General features: G+C 37.4%; 1 protein-coding gene across 2 annotated transcripts in view; it reads right to left on the reverse strand.

Moving 5' to 3' along the window:
• Nucleotides 1-17,350, reverse strand: part of AGPAT5 (1-acylglycerol-3-phosphate O-acyltransferase 5) — a 55,525-nt gene that overhangs the window by 13,499 nt on the left and 24,676 nt on the right. For both annotated transcript variants that reach the window (XM_069011471.1, XM_069011470.1), the window contains 2 exons: nucleotides 13,710-13,800; nucleotides 5,061-5,222 (listed from right to left, as the gene is read on the reverse strand). In XM_069011471.1, coding sequence (XP_068867572.1) covers nucleotides 5,061-5,222; nucleotides 13,710-13,800 — 253 coding nt within the window. The remainder of the gene's footprint in view (nucleotides 1-5,060; nucleotides 5,223-13,709; nucleotides 13,801-17,350) is intronic.

A 17,350-nucleotide genomic window follows, 5' to 3' on the forward strand; every position in this document is an offset into this window, starting at 1 on the left:
TTCGGTGATGTGTTGTTTTTGACCAGAAGTACAATGTTTAATTCTTACAGTATGAAAATACTTTACATTTACCCAGACTGTCCTTATCTGCAGACTATTGATACATATGCCCTCATCTGTGTTGAAAGTGCCACTACAAATAAGTCATCCCCAAATTAATAGACAGGTTTTCATGTTACTCAGACTACTTCTAATAGGGAATTACAGGGGGTCTAAAACGACAGATCTAGTCTTATGGAGGACAAGTGAAAATGCATTCAGTTAAAACTGAATGATAGTTTACTTACCCTGTGGTATCTGGTGAAATCATGTTATTAAAAAAGTTTTATTTTAACATTTTGCACAAAATAAAACTAGGGTTTTCCTTTAAAAGAAAAATGTCGTATAGAATATCACAGAATCACAGAATTTTTAGGGTTTGAAGGAACCTCTGAAGATCATCTAAACCAACCCCCACAGAACTATGTTGCCAGCTACTGTTGTTATCAAAATTCCTCCAAACATCTCAATGTAAATTTTACATATTGAAATACAAAAGGTAATTATTACTTAAATTCTTCTTGAACAGATGCAGAATGACAAGTTCTTGATGTGAGGCTTACTGTACATGCTAAAAAGCCATCCTACACTTGATACAAATTTTACCAGTGCTAATGTCCAGCCTGGGGTCTAATCTATATCCTTTCTTTGGTTACTCTAAAATAAATGACATTTGCTCTTCAATATTCTTTCATGCAATAGAACATGACAGCTAGCAGAGATCTGAAGAGATTATGAGTCATTTCATCACTATAAAACTTACTTTGGACTGCTTTATACTTCTTTTACTGTTTATCAGCTTAATAATTTAGCTTTTTAATTCTTTCAACACATCTGTAACCATGTGCTTCTTATCATTTTTGGACCTTGAAAGACAATTGATGTGAACAAATCTGGGCCACAGTCCAGACAAAGACTGTTTTATATTGCTCCAGTTCCTTTTCTATAGTCTTGTACTTCCCTAACTGGGTCCTAACAAAAGTGTAAGCTTTTGGAAAAGTGTATTTTCCCTGAGGGAAGTTAGGCCAGTCTGACCTCCTCAAATCACACTGATCAAAGTGATGTACAGATCTTCAGAAATGCACACACACACAGGCTTTCAAACTGTTTGTTCTGGAACTGATATACAGCAGAGTCAATAATTCTCAAGAATTCCTCTGACTTCTCTAAGACAGAGTCTATATGTACTTGCTATTTTTATTCAGTGTTTATCATTGTCACATGCTGGTATTTCACACACTCTTTCATCTACAATGGCCAGATAAATACCATCTGGTTATGCTAAAGCCTTCAGGCAGAATAATAAAGATGTAGATGTGTACATAATGCTCTTTCAGGTGCAAGAATGATAACAGTTCCCACGTCCCACAAGACCTGCCCCTTAACACCAGACAAAGCTGGATGTGAACGCTTAGCACATTTATTCAGAAGGGGGAAAACTAGGTTCTCATCCTTTCTTCCCAAACTTATTTCTGCTTTTCACTTGATGACAGTGTAGTAAAACAGTATCAACAAATTCAGCACAAGAGTTTCTCCTCATCCTTTTCTGTTCCAAATAGTTCTTCCAGATTTCAGTACCTGAGATGTCCTTCAGCTGTGCCACAGTGCCCATACGATTATTTCCATCTTATTCTAATGACCACAAATATCTACTCCCTAGCAGTGTGGTCCTCCCTAGGCAGGACCATGATGTTCTGTCATTAATGATGTGGACAAGCCAACTTCAGGAGTAAGAGAGAGGGGAGAAGCCTGTGGGAAATCACTATTCTTTAGAAAGGCTGCCATGTGCTGGATAAACTTCCACTGGAAACGTACCAAGTTCCAAACTTGTAATGAAAGGGAATGAATAAATGGTAGGAAAAAAAATCCATCCATTGGTTACAACTGGATGTGAAACAACAGCAGAAAGCAACATCATTGTGTAAATCTAATCTAATCTTAGTCACTGTTGAAGACTAATCAAATTTGATGTCTTCTAAAACAAACTTGCCACTGGCAAGAGCCAAAAAAATATTTACATGCATAAGCAGTGACAAAAAGTTCAACACATTTGAAAGTATATACTATAATATTTTGCCTGCTCTAAAATGGCACCATTACATCAGGTATGTCTGGCATTCACTGTTGTTCTCATGGTGAAATGTCTGTTTTCCAGCTGCTAGTATACTATGCTTTGTTTTAATCCTATTGAGCAAGTCAACATTATGATATTTCAGCTTGCTGGACTTAAAAAAAAAATTAAAATTGAATTTTGTTAATAAAGACTATTTAGACTTAGAGTTGCATACTACAAAACTTAAAAAGCAATTCACTTTTTCTTCAGAATTTTTTCCCATTCACAGTTTGCTAACACAATTTCTCAGACAAAGTGTGCTAGTGCTCCTCACAGTCACTAAAATTTTCTTTTTAACCTGCTTTGTTTAAAAGTGAAGACAGTGACTGTCTTCAGTTAACTAGTGAAGACAGCAGCCAAGAGCTGATGATGTCCCAGGTAAGCATGGGTTTTTCCTGAAATGGCACAGGCTCTTCTGAGGAATCGAGATTTATAGAACTGAAAGCAAAATGCATTTCAAGAAACACTATATCTGTGTGGAATTTAGATTTCATTCACATGGGAAATGTCACAGTATGGGAAATAAAGTCCTCAACTAAAGTTGTGTTTATCAGAAGTTTGTTTTCCATGCAATAAATTTCAATCAGTGTTGCTAGATTGAAAAAGACATGTCAACCTTATCTTCTAAAAGTTACCAGGATTGCACTGCCATTTTATTCCGATGAGAATGAGAAACAAAATTCTCAACCAGCACTGACACAAATATGAAATGTTCATATGAAATAAGATGTCCTTTTCACGTGTGCATAACTCATTTTAGCACTGTAAAAGAGAAATAATGCTAAAAAATGTCAAATGCGTAAGTACGCCTAATTCAATTCTTGTTACATTTCTGACAGACCAGTTCCTGGACTTCTGCATAACAAATGGTGAAATGATCTTGATCTCTTAAAACAGAAATTGTTTGTCTGCCACTTTGTGTCTGGAGAGCCTAAAAGAATGACAACTATGTTCCACATGGTAATTCATAAAGTGTTCTTAATCTACATAATTTATATTATATGGAATACATGTGACTGCCACAATAGTGTGGAATGCTACGTTGATCTATCATGGATCTATAATTTATCTGCTCTGTAAGGGGTAACAGCTGGTTGGCTGCACTTCATTCTGTATTACTGCCTTATTTTTACCCAAAGCTGAGCCAGTAATTACCCCAGCCCTAGCAGTAAGCCTGGCTGAAAGATATGCCTGGACTGCTGCCATGGAGGCTCCAAAAGGCTGGATGTGGAATGGCCACCCCAAAGCATCTGATTCCTGCTTGACACAAACACAAAAAACAGCCAACAGGGAAATTCAGCTTGTTGGTTCCCCTTCCTTAATTATATCATGCTTCATGCAAACTGTAAGGTTCAATAGGTGAAGAGGTCTTGTAAGGAATTTGAACATTTGCCATCTTATCATTAGGTAATGACATTTTAATAGTTTAATTAACCATTAGGCAGTGAGAAGTTCAGCATGAGAATGGTTGAAACTGCCTAGTAATTAAGTCATGAAACAAGATATGCTGCAGGGAAGGAGAAACAATCCTATTTGTTTTGAAAGGAGTCTTAGAAAGGGTTGGGTGATGGGACGAAAGGGAGGCTGCTCAGTCTTCAAAAGGTATTGTAAAAAGGTCAGAAGGCATTTAAGAAAAATAAAGAACTTTAAATCATAAAAAGAACTTTTGACATAAAAAATGCCCATTAGGAACAAAATATACGTAAAATAAAACCATCCTAAGACATTACAGTACAGAACAAGTGTTGAATTAATATACAGTGTTGACAGTTTTGTTTCTCACCTATCCAAAAGAATTTTAAACAAGGTGAAAATGTAAAAATAGACAATTCCAGAACTTCTAATCAACTAGCACCTGGGAAGCAGTTGATGTGACTCAAGGAGTTACACCTGCTAATGAAATAACATGGAAACAGCTGCACTACAAACTATTTTTAGCAGCAGAAGGAACAAGTCCCAGTGACATTGGGTGAGCTGAGGAGCAGAGAGTTAGATAAGAAGTTCCCTGCAAGTCCCTCAGTTGACACTGATCCCTTGCCCAAAAATCTGGATGGTTCTTTGGAACTGTGGCTGTTTTTTCCCACTTGGTATTGGTAGTGCAAAAGACTCAAAAGTGCCACTTTGAGCCAGCCAGCAACAGACAGTCAGGCACAGATATGGCTGAGTAACACAGCAACTACAAATGGAAATAAAGATGATCTGGCACTCCAGTGACAGTGCAGGCAAATTATTTACTTAAGAATAAATTATCAGTTCACCACCAAGCATAATAAAAGCAAACCCTGAAGCTCTCTGTCCCTGAGTTTTCCCCAGCAGAAACCCCAGAACATGTTTTCTGGTTAGATAACTCAAGGAATGTAAACCCCATCTATTTGATTTTCTTAAGGTCCTGTAGGTGGTTTAAAATACTAAAGCAAGTGAAGCCCACTTACATAAAATGCTGTTGAGTGTTTGTAACATTACTGGCTATGTGCAGCACTTTGAAAAATTGTCAGTAAAACACTAATGCTACACATTTTCCCTTTAAAATGTGCATTTCAGCAATTAGATATACATGTGTACATGTACACATATGTAGCACAGCAGAGGGAGAGAGAGAGAATTTAGGATGATGCCAAATCCCAGTGCTAGAAGAAACATGAAGGTAAATGGAATCTGCTGCCTATGGCTCCAAGTTCCCTTTGACTGCAAGAGCACTTGTATTTGGAATTGGAATAGAGAAGCAGAGGGCAGGAATGTCACAGGTAACTCCTGTAAAGCCCAGTCACTAGAATGATGCCCTGCCAAGGGGCCATAGGATGGCTGAAGCTCTGTGGAGATTATCTTCAGAGCGTTTCAAAGCACCTGAAGTTGGTTCTGTATATGAGCAAGCATATGGCTATAGCATGTCTAACAGGCCTCAACTCACCTGTCATAGATGGTGCCAGTTTTCTTTGCCCTTTGTGGTCCACAGTACCTTCATAAGCCACAGTCACATCATACACTGCATCCAGATAGTCCTTCATTGTGTCAATGGCTACATGAGTTGCCTTCACACGTGGAGTCAGCACATGCTTTAATATAGCAAGTCCTAGAGGGGAAAAAAACCAAAAATAATTACAGCATTTGAAAGTAAACTGGACTACATTCACAAAAGGAACATCATGCCAAGGAACATCAGCATCTCCCTTCAAAATCACAAGAGGTTTATTTTCAATTTCAATTCTCAGTTGAATGTGCATGTGTACTCAGTGCTTATGCTCTACTGAACACATGTAGAGGATGAAACAGAAATCCTAAATTAACAATAGGAAGGCTGCTCAATAAGAGGGCCCTTTTTACAACTCCTCACTAGAAGCAATGATGGTTTTAATGGGGCTCATGAGTGATGAAACAGCACTTCTCTTTACTGTTTATGTGTGTCCAACTGAGGTTAAAAAAAAGAGCAAATTATCTGAGAAATACAAAACACACATAGCATCACCTCCTGAAATTCTGTATCAGAAACAGATTTGACAGATAATCACAGAGGATTTTAAGCACACCTAATGCTCATCCAGCATTTTACTTTCCAAGGACAAACCAATTTAGTGAACATACTGAATCCTAACCTACTCACTATCCCAGCAGAAAATTTAGCAGCAACGGGGGAAAATACAGCACCGAGAACCAAAACCAAGGAGAAAATATTCTGTGCTTCCCTGCAAACAATCTGTTACAATTGACTTGGCTACTGACAAACTCGTAGTGACAGAAATCAACTTTTGTCTTTAACTTTTCCAGGCCAAGCCACAAAGATTGGTATGTCAAGGACACAAGAACATCAGGTTTAACATCACTCCACATGTCTTAACAACAGCATTTCATATCTGTGTTTACTTCAGTTGACCACTTCCACTTAGAGCATACTTAAGAACATAACACACTGGGCTCAAAAGCATAAACCTGGTTCTCTTTCCAGAATTTTAATATACAACAACTTTCAAAATGAAAACAAGCAAACAAATAAACACAAACCCAAAACCTTTTCTTGACCTGAACACAGCTCTTCCACATTTACTTGAAGGGGCTTCTAGAAAAAAAAAGCCTACTATGTAAAATTTTTCACTGTTTTTCTATGTGCATCTTTCTCACTGAGAAGTATCAGAATAAAACTGTGGTTTTTCACTTCTAGCCTATTTTTCATTGGCTTACTCTTCAGTCCTTTTTTAAAGAACCATCCATTTGTAAATCCACTGGTTCTTGGTAGACTAACAGGAAATTTTTCTAAACCAAAGTATTGTGGTATTGCTTTTGATACCTTTCTGCTTGCAAAATCAATTCAAAAGACTATATATTATGTCCTGATTTTGTGCTGAACTCCCTTGCTGGGTAAAACATACTTTGATCTAAAATTATGAAAACATCTAGTGAACACTGTAAGATAATGATAGTTTCTACATCACTCTAACATTCTTAGGAGTTGAAAATTTCAATATGAATCACTATCTTGATTTCTTAATATTTGCTAAGAATCTCCTTGTCTGAATGCAAAGATAAAAGGCTGTTTATCAGCACTCCTTCTGAAGCCATTGTTCCATGCTTTACTGGCAGTAGTGATAACTGTCTATGCAAAATGTTATATGGATCATGTAAATATTTTGAAGCATAACATGGTGGTAGTGTTTTCTTAGCTTGTGAACTGTTACATCAAACAGCTAATTATGTTATGTTTCAAAATGTTTACTCTGTAAATGAAGCACTGAATATTCTCGTGCTGTGTCAGCAATGATATTAGTGTGGACATGACACTCAACACAACTCTTGCTGAGCCAAATTCCCAAACATATTCTAAAAACACTGTCATTCCTTTCCTGCCCTTACCAAACTATTGCGGTGAGGAAGAAAAAGGGAAAATTCAGAGAGAACTGAATCCTCAAGACAAATAATTAAGTTAGGTATCTATGACTATTAACTGCTGATTTTTTTTAATCCATGGCCAGTTCTGGTGATAAAGATGGTCAGTGACAATCTGTGAAGTGCAACTGTAGAATAAGCCACTCTTATTCCACATGCTGTCAGTGAGCTCTTCAGAGTTTAAGAACAATATGATTATGTATCTAAGTAAAATCAATTTAAAAAGTCCATAATCCATTATTCAGAAACACTACAGTGCATGATAAACATGCAGCAACACCAGTTCAGCACATCCTTTTAAAGAATCAATTTTATAAAAGCATTACCACATATTCTTGCAATTACTTACCATCTTTGCTAAAATCAACATAAAAGAATTTAAATCCAAGTAGTTACAGTATAGTTACCTTGGCAAGCTGCCTGCATCCAATTCACAAAACACACTGTGCTTAAACTGTTTTTAATGTTGTGCAATACAGTTAGGACCCTCTGTCAAAGCACTTAAGGTCATGAGATTTTATTTTAAATGCCAAAGAAAATTAACTAGATACTACTAATATTGTAATGCTCTACCTTAAAAAGCCATAGCTTTGCTCTTCTAACTTTTGAATGATAGACATAAAAAAAAAAGAAAATCTGATGAAATATCATAAGCAATGATACTTCAAATATCATCCATTTACTACATTATTGTAAGATGCAGAATTACTTCAGAAAGTCTGCAAGAAAACGGAATGAAATACAATTACTTTGGCAAGTACAAAGGCCCAAATCATGAACATCTATAGAACTGATTTTTTAATCTAAACACAAACAAAAAGACACTATACAAAACATCACTTATCTAACTTCACCAGGGTGAAGTAACATGTAACAGTAGCTAAGTACAATTCTATGTAAAAGATTGCCATCCTCTTCCATTCATCCAGGCCAAAAAACTCAAAGAGCTGCTCAGTACAGGAAGGCCATCCACATGAGTGGATGAGTTGGGCTTTGCTAGTTGTTTTCCACCCCTGATGTGCACACACCACATTTTAAAGTGAAAACAATAAAAATCCTCAGCTCTAAATGAAGAATACTCTATGTGCATTATATTAGCATTACCACATTTCACCAACAAAAATTAAGTGCTCACTGAAAGTGGATGTCAGAATTAGTTTGAAGTCTCCACACCTCTCTCCCCTCCCCATGAAATCATGTACTCAAAACTCAGCTTTCAAGTACACAAAAATGGAAACCAGGGTGAAAACCAGTGAATTGATTTCAAGACCAATTAGATCTTTCCTTTTTCATGTGAATGTGTGTGCAGTGATGCTATTAGACTGAAAGCTCTGCAGTTACAGGCAGTGTCCCAAGTACTCACCCAGCTCTTGAGTTCCCACCAGCTTTCTGGAATGCCTCCAGCGATTCAAAGCTTTACATATTGAAACCAGAGTCCATAGTAAGACTTATAAAATAACAAATGATGGGAGAGCTCATCCATTTGTATGCTAGTATTCCATTGACTTACAGAAACAGGACTCAGCTGATGGCAGTATTAAAAAACTGCATGCACTTGTAAAAAGTGTTTTTCTGTTACCATGAACTGAAGTATACAGGAAATGCAATGAATCCCCTCAGGAAGAGTATGACCAGCCCACAGCAAGGCATGAGAGACACCACACATTGGTACACTTTCTTCCATCATGGGTATCTACAGAAATACAATGTAGCTTCTTGTTTTCCTAACTTAATTTCCCAAGGATAACTTTTAATCACACAGACCCTTACTTCATTCTAATGGTCTCAAATGCTACTCAAGGTCCATAACCCATTCTTTTTAAAAACTATATTCTTTGTCCACATCTTACTGAGCACTTTTAGACTAAGCCTGCTTTCATGAAAGGATAGAATAAATACCACCAAAAGCTATTTTCTTCAGAGACAATTCTAAATAACTTTTATGGATATTGAATGCTTTGAATTGCATTGGAATACAATCAAAAACTAATGCCAAGATCTAGAAGGGAAGCATTTTCAATTAGCTATGCTGAAACACCTCTTTTTTACATGACCTGTAAAACAATTTAGAGATAAGCATATTCTGCATACACAAACATATTAGCAGAAAGCATGATATTTGTCAAGATAAACTTAGCATTAAAAAATATTTACATTAGCAACTTTTCTGCGTAAAACCAAAGAAGATAATAAATGAATACCTTAAATGTTTGCTTGATGAAATGACCTTTGTTAGAAATCAAACATCAATACAAAATTCCAAAAATGCCTTTCACCAGGGATGATTGTTTTGTCTTTATTTAGCAAAAACAAGCCAAGTTACATTTAAGAAGCTTCTGACCCCTTTGGCTTTGGATTATTTCTATTTATTTTCAAATTTTAAAAATGCCATTTGTTAACATTTTGATAAAATTCATATTCTACTAAACCTAAGAAGTTGTGGTGTTTGGGGTGTCCCGCACAGGGCCACAATTCAGACTCAATGATCCTGATGGGTCCCTTCCAACTCAGCATATTCTATGATTCTATGACTGACTACTACAAAATGATAAGAAATGTATGTTTTGGGTACATAAAAATGAAATAAATTTTATACCAGAAGCTGGTACGAAAAATAATAATAGTGTATTTTGCAGGGTTTATAGACATTTTTCTCTATAGTCCTTGTTAAAAAGACCCAGGCTTAAAAGATTTACAGTTTGAATTAAATAGATCCAATAAAAATTACCACTTCCATTATTATGACAAGCTTAGTTAAATTCCTATGAAAATATGAGTGCCACCTACATACTAAGACTCCCCAGACTCAGCAACTCAAGCTCACTGACTACTGGAGTGAAGTGACTCCAGTGACTGGAGGAAGTCCTGTACTTTTAAGATGCCTAAACCCATAGACCAGAGCCTGAAAGGTATCACCAATATGTAAGCTGAACGAATGACTGCATCAGACTTTGAAGATGGGAACCATGTTGGCTGACTACTCCCATGCAATGGAAAACAAAAGCAAACTCGATTACTGACTACTTAAATATTGGAAATTGGAAGGCAAAAGCTCAGGAGACAAGGGGCAAAATACATGCCATCACATTCTCAGTTCTTCGAGAGAGCAGAGGAAGAAATATTTGGTTATGGGAATGCTGCAAGATGTATCATCAGAAACACGGCAGTCACCAACCATACTGAAACATGGAAGGAGAGCCCATCCTGGTAGCAATTGCTGGAACCATCTCACCCAGGCACCTACTTTGTGCCAGGAGAGGATGATGAAGTATATCATGCACAAATCCAGCTATGTGGCAGATATGCCCCTTAGCTTGGAAGCCTCCATCAGAAATGAGAAAACCTAACACATACCTACATCTGATAATCTGGCAACACATGGTTTATGTGGCTTGCTGTAGCTGTAAAATCCCAGCAAATATTGTTATTTCAGCCAAAAAATATAAATACTGGATTAATTTTCTTAAGTCCACAAAATTTAACTTGTTCCATGATTTTCCTGCATTAACCCTACCACAAATAACCAAACAGCTTCATTTTAGAGACATCATTTTTGCTTTCATTTTTAAACGTCAACAAGTTCCTTTCCCAATGCAATCAAACATATTCTGAGTTTACCTTCTATCCCAGGTAAGATTCTGATCTGAGGAGAATCTTCTGCCACTTGTAAAGGTTTGAGTAGTCCTTCAGTTTTTGGAGTTACTAGCATTGCCCTTAGATGACAACATTCTCAGTTCATCACCATAAAATCAGTACTCCTGGAAGTAAGCAACTTTCTGTTGCTTATTCTCACTGAATACAATTGTAGACAGAACTTACAGTGGACCCACCTTGTGTTTGATTTGCTTGTTTCTTAAAGAAGAAAACCATCTGCTCTTGCTAGAAATCAAGAATTTGTGTAGAACCCCAGCCTATGGCAAAACACACTGTAACGTGAATTATTATTGGTATTTTTAAATGTTGCCTCTCTTTCAAGGGCTACCTCAAGGTTAAATTTTTTTGCTGTTTGATATCCTTCCATCCTATTCATATAGAGTTAAGATTTATTTATAAATTCATATCAATGAGTGAAGACGTAATAGTTGAAATCAGCAATGTCACAATACTTCATTGTATGTCAATCTCAGCTTTTTAAAAATTAATTTAAAATTTCTTTTTGTTGAACTGGTCCTATAACCAACTGTAAAGAGACAGTAACTGTACCCAGAACTTAAAAAGAACATCAAGATATGAGATGCAGCTCATCAACTGGTCCCACTACGAGCAGATAGAATTCTGCCCAAACCAATGAATCTTCTCTCAATGAGAATGCAGCTCATGGAGAGTAAAAGTACAATCCCACAAAAACCTTTTTATACTTCCTCTCTGCAAAACTACTAAAACATATACACACATTAATGTCAAAACCAGTATTTCAGACAGCATCATAAACATCAAGTTATGCTTGTGCTCTAGGAATAGCTTTGTTATCTTTGGGGGTAATAGCTCTGGTTCTAACATGGGTTTCTAGTTTAATTCTTCTTAATTAAACCAGTTTTTCCAGTATTACACTTGCAGTATTTTCTCAACATAAAATTGAACAAAAATATAGGGAAAAAATAATTTCAAGGAACAAAACAAACAAACAAATTCCCCTGTCAGTAAGACCCCCACTGAAGCACTGTGCTCTGTAACAAATATATTAAGATGACAAGACTAAATTATTAGACTTCATTATATCCCCACAAAGAATAAAGTGCAATTCTATTTAAACCGTAGGTTACAGTATGTCCTCCTCATTCCTATGGCTGGCAGAACTACTCGGTGCTACTACCCTTCCTAAAACTGTAGGAAGTAAGAAGTGTCCGGGATCTTTTGGACAAGCATGGAAAGGTGTGTTTTTGACCCAGCTCAGCAGTATCCCATAACAGCACTCCCAGGGAGCACGGCCATCACTCAGCCTGCCCGTGGCCGTGGCGAGGCCTGTGGCCATGGCTCCCACGCTGCAGCCCCAGCACCCAGCCAGCACCACAGGGACACCGGGGTTGCTGAGGACAAGCCATGAGCCAGGCCAGCAGCACTGCACAGCAGCAGGACCCTGGGGAGCTGTAATCACATCCTGCCAGCAGCCCCGTGGAGCTCCCTGTCCCCACAGTTCCTGGCGTACTGGGCTGTGCCCTGGGCTGGTTTGTGCTCGAGGCTCAGTGTTCAAAACAGTCTGGTTCTGCTTTCAGTTCTGCTTCTCAACACACTTGCATGAGGGATGCTCCAGTTCTAGGGAGTATCTATCTCTGCGTGGACATGCAGTGGAGCAGAGGCTAGGGGAACACAGACTGCTTCCCCTTCTCCCCACATAAAAAGTGGGGCAGAGGCCAACAAGGAAAGAATTTAGCAGTGGGGAGAAGCAGATCAAGAGGATTCTGCAAAAGAATTGGAGATGCTTCTTGTTTAATAATTATTTGTCATGAGAATTTTTAAAAGGAGGAATCCTTGCAAAATAAAAACAGACCAGTACTGGAGAGAAAAGCAGTTGAAGAAACAAACCGGTGCTCTGAAAGCACAAAAGCAGTGTTTTACTGTTTTGCAGAGTGCAGAGATATAATTAAAAGGTGAAATAAAATAATAGTGAAACAACGAGAGCCTTTTCCCTGAAAAAGGAGAGGAAAAAAATCCTATCAAACACCCCCTTCCCTCTGAACTCTCGAAGAACCACCAAACTAAATGAAACATTTGACTTTCATTTCCGACAGGAAACTGAAGCGATGAACAAATACATTATGACTTCAGCTCTCCTGCTCATACACACAAACAAATTCCATTCTTCCCATGGAGAAGAAAAGCATATATCCTTTTGGACAAGAGTTAACAATACTTGATAGCTTGATTATATCAACAGGCTGATTCACAGACTTGTGAATTCATTTCAGTGTGTCACAGAGATGAATTTACCAGACCTATTTGTTTACTTTTAGAGTGAATTATTTCACTTTTGGTCAACAGGAAAAAACAAAATCAGGAAACATGTTCACTGAACTGTTAGATTTGAAGTTTACGTGCAAACAATGTGGGAAAATACGAAAAATCTTGGGACTCTTGGATTTTTTGCAAGCCTTTCCAAAGATGAAGTAATTCCATCTGTGGTTATAGAGACAATGCCAACAATCAAAGTGACTCCTCAATAAAGTTCAACCAAGGAACAGTGAGATTGGAAGGTGAGAGAGGAACAAAATCAAAATGCCACAGGAGTACTAACACTAATTAAAAGTGAAATGATGGAAGACTCTTTCTTTTAAGGCACAACAAGCTCTATGCAAAATATTCTTTATATTGACTAACAACTGTAATTGGAGCTACAATATTAACTTAGATGGACCAGTGCCCTGATTCAGTGTAGGAAATTCTCACAACCTGAATGAGCAAGAAAATAAGTAAATACACACCTATAGGTGGAAACTACAGCGAGTCTTCTGGAGTACTGTTATTATTGTACATTGTGAAATGCATGAAATGTCTGTATATAAACTACTATAATCCTGCTCTGTAAGAGAAACAGTAGTTTATAATATTCTAAACCTTTAAATACCAATCATGAAGGTTTAAAAGTCCAGTTAAGGTGAGATGATCTTCACATTATGTAACCGTTTTATATAATATATGTTAGCACCATAACAAAAGAATTATTTCAAAAATTCTTTATGCTTACCTTCCTTTTCAGCAAATGATTGACTATCTGCAATGACTTTTGGTATTTCTGGATTGTAACGAGTCCCCTCTGGAAAAATCACTAAATACATCTGTGGAATTAAAAAAGAAACAAAACAGACAAGTTCTTATAATGAATGTAAACTGACTGCTTTTACAAAAATTATCAACACTTGATAGGTCCATATTGTACTTAGCTCACACCATTGACTATTGTAAAGATCAAAAGAAAATCAGAATACTTAGCTTTAAGAAACTTACTGTTTGAGGTTCAAAATAATTTCTTTTGAAAATCCACCATAGAAAATACTCCATGTGATTTAGAAAGGGAGATAGCATGTATCAACAAAAGTCAGCAAGTCAGGAGCAGCTGACATCAACAAGAGTATCAGTTTTAAAAGATTTTGAAAAGATAGACAAATACATCAAAAAGTGACCAATTTTTTTTTCTTTAATAGTGATCTTGCCTCTAGTATTTCTTTATACTGAAATATACGATAATTCATTCATAATCAGAAATACTATTAATTGAAATTATGACAGATCTTATGTGCCTCTATGTCTCTCACTGCCTTGGATATTAAATATAATAGGAACTCAAATTCATAGTTCAGCGAAATTTGAACTTTAAAGTCACATTCCTTTAAGCACGCATAGCTGCAAGGTTATATTTCCCAAGTAAATTCCTTTGCTTGCCTGTTCAGCACCAAACTATTTATGGGTTCTCAAACCCCTACACAGGTAAAGGTTGCCTAAGCATCTGCATATCTGTCTGTAAAATTATGTACCCAAACAGGAGCAGTCAAATTTGACGAATTTTCCATTTTCTTTTGAAACAGAACAGAGGGGTTTTGGGGTTTTTGTGTGTGTTTGTGCCTTGTATCATCTCCTACAAACAAAGCTGATGCAAAACATCACTTAAACAGTAGAAATTTCATATTGGGGACTCATGTGCAGGAGAGACTATGGCCATAAATGAAAACTGGTATGGAGTTGAACATGACACATTCATAGTAAAATGCCTGCCGTAAATACTTAATATATTAACTTTGCAGAAAGGAGACTCAAGAAACATTTGAAAGAAAATGAGATAGTGGATTTACAAAACAGTCCAAGGAATATTACCAGTGATTAGATGGAGACTTTGATAAGTGGAGTGCACATCATGTAAAGATGCAAAGTTATATAAAAACTCAAAAAGTGACACACAGGAATGCAACTTTGTGCTTCTGGCCCACAAAACATCGGGGTGTGCTGGTATTTGCACTTAATGATTGCAGAACAGCTACAGAAAGGGCTGAATGCCAAAAGACAGCCCCCAGCAAATGACCTCTCCAGAATCACCCCACAGTGAGGAAGGTTGAAAAATGCACTAAAATGCAGAGGTGAGAAGAAATCTAGGAAATGTGCCAACCAGAGAAGCTAGCTGGAGATCAAGACAAAGGAGAACTAAGTACATAGTCTAGAACCTGACAGAGAAAAAAAACCCAGCAAAACCAGTGTCAGTAGAGTAAAGAGACCTAGAGGAAAGGCTGTACTTGTCACAGTATGTTTGGGGGAAACTGACAGACTGCAGATGCAGGTGAAGTCCAAGAATGTTCAAGGACCAACAGATATCCAAGATGCATACAGATTTGGTGGTGAGGGAAAAAAGAAAATGGGTTTTAGAGACAAGGTGCTTACTTTTTGTAACAGTACCAAAGTACAGGGACAAATACAGGAATCCTTAGACCCAGCTGTAGTCCACACTTCCCCTAGTCATCTATACATCTCATCTATGAAGTATAATGTTGAGATATTTAAGTGACTAAGTAAAACTTTTCAGATGTAGCTGGAAAGGACATAATATTCAAATCCAGATGCATTTTTTTTCTTTTCATAAATGTGCTTATGTTCAAATCTTGTAATCTAGATGCTTAAAATGGTCCTTCAAGATGAGGTGGTCCAACCCTCCATTCCCATTAAAGACTGCATTGCTCAGCTCTAAAGGGTCACACAATGATTGTAACAGGTAATAGAGCAAAGGAAGTGAAGCGCACAGGACAGGAACACTGCTCTTGGTGCCTAGGTCAGCACTTACAAGCAGGAAACAATGTTACTGGTCTTCAAAGCAGATAATCACCCCCAAAAGCTGATTACACAACAGGGAACAGTATCTACTCACTCCAGTCCTATGTGTGTAATACAAACCAGGGACTGAAATTGTATTTTACTTATTCTTGTAAACCTCTAAAACACAAGCACCTAAACAGGTTTGTTGACCAGAATCTGAGTATCTCTGAATTGAAAGCATACCAACAAGACAGAGAAGTGGCCTTTGCTTTAAATTCAGCACATATTAACCTACTGTGCAGCTCATCAGGACTATTTTAACAGTAAAATTTATGAATGTAAATAGATGACCTACTTATACTCACGTACAGTCCTGCACAAGACAAAGATATCCTGCCAGTACAGTTCAGCCTACCAGAACCGCTTGTATGACTGGCTTTTGTCCCACCATGGCCAGCAGAAGTTAAATCCTTAAGCACTATTTCCAAAGACTGTAAGAACTACAAATCTCTTTTAAGATTTTAATAACTAAATAAGCTCCCCTGAACTTGGAATAAGAACTTGTAGAAGCACTTTAATTGCCTAGAAACACTAGCTGCAGCTTAGGCCATTTTTAATACAGATTTTTCAATTAGGGCAATTAGCTACATAAAAGTTACACACTTTATCACTGCAAAATACAGCGCTCACGTTCAAAATAGCAGAGATAGTTTTGGATTACTGCAGTCCCTGATTCATTGAGATACCAATTTTAACCCAAGCAATAGGTCCCTATGCTCAGGTATGTGGTACTTTCATTCCTTCTGTGGAATGGGTGGGTGCCAGTAAACTTGGTATCTCTCCTCAATTTGAAAGCTTCAAGGAGTGGATCAGGATTAATTTAGTAGAACCCTACTGATTCTTGTTGGAGCCAGAAAATAAAAAAAGATGCAGGGGCTACCTGAAGAGTCCCCAGTGCAATGTCAGTGCACTTGCCACAACCCACATATGAACTGAATGGAAGATGGTAACTGCATTGTTCCAAATAGCAACACTTCCTTTCCCTGGCACTGTCAAGGTCTCACAGGCAAAAAGAAACAGCAACAGCACTAAGGGGGCCCGTTCTTCCAGAGAGAGGATAGGGCAGCTGAGGAAGTCCCTGAGATAGATCAGAGTGCCACAAATTGAGCTGGTATGGGCGAAGCAGGGGAAAGCAGCGAAGCAACAATCGAGTCCCTGGAATACAGAACAACCATAGACATATAGCTAGAAAAGGTGGCCAAGGGCTTTGGAAAATGTCCTGCAGTGAGTAGCTGCTACTCTGCAGAAGAGCACAGGGCATCAAGAAGTGGTAACTACTGACTAAAGGTATCTTGCATTTACTGTGCTCTTCCCAGGTGACAAGGGGAAAACAAATATTTTAATTTACAAAATTCAAAATTGTCTTAAACAATGCACTTGCTTAATTTTAATATTATTATTACTATTACTGTATCCTGACAGCTAGACAGATTCATATCTGCATCCATTTAGACCACTGCCTAGAAAGTATGCTTCTAGTGAACTGGATAAGAAACATTACCACTCAGATCAATAACTGAAAAGGATATG

This window comes from Aphelocoma coerulescens, chromosome 3 (assembly GCF_041296385.1).
Source record: "Aphelocoma coerulescens isolate FSJ_1873_10779 chromosome 3, UR_Acoe_1.0, whole genome shotgun sequence".
Taxonomy (NCBI): Eukaryota; Metazoa; Chordata; class Aves; order Passeriformes; family Corvidae; genus Aphelocoma; species Aphelocoma coerulescens.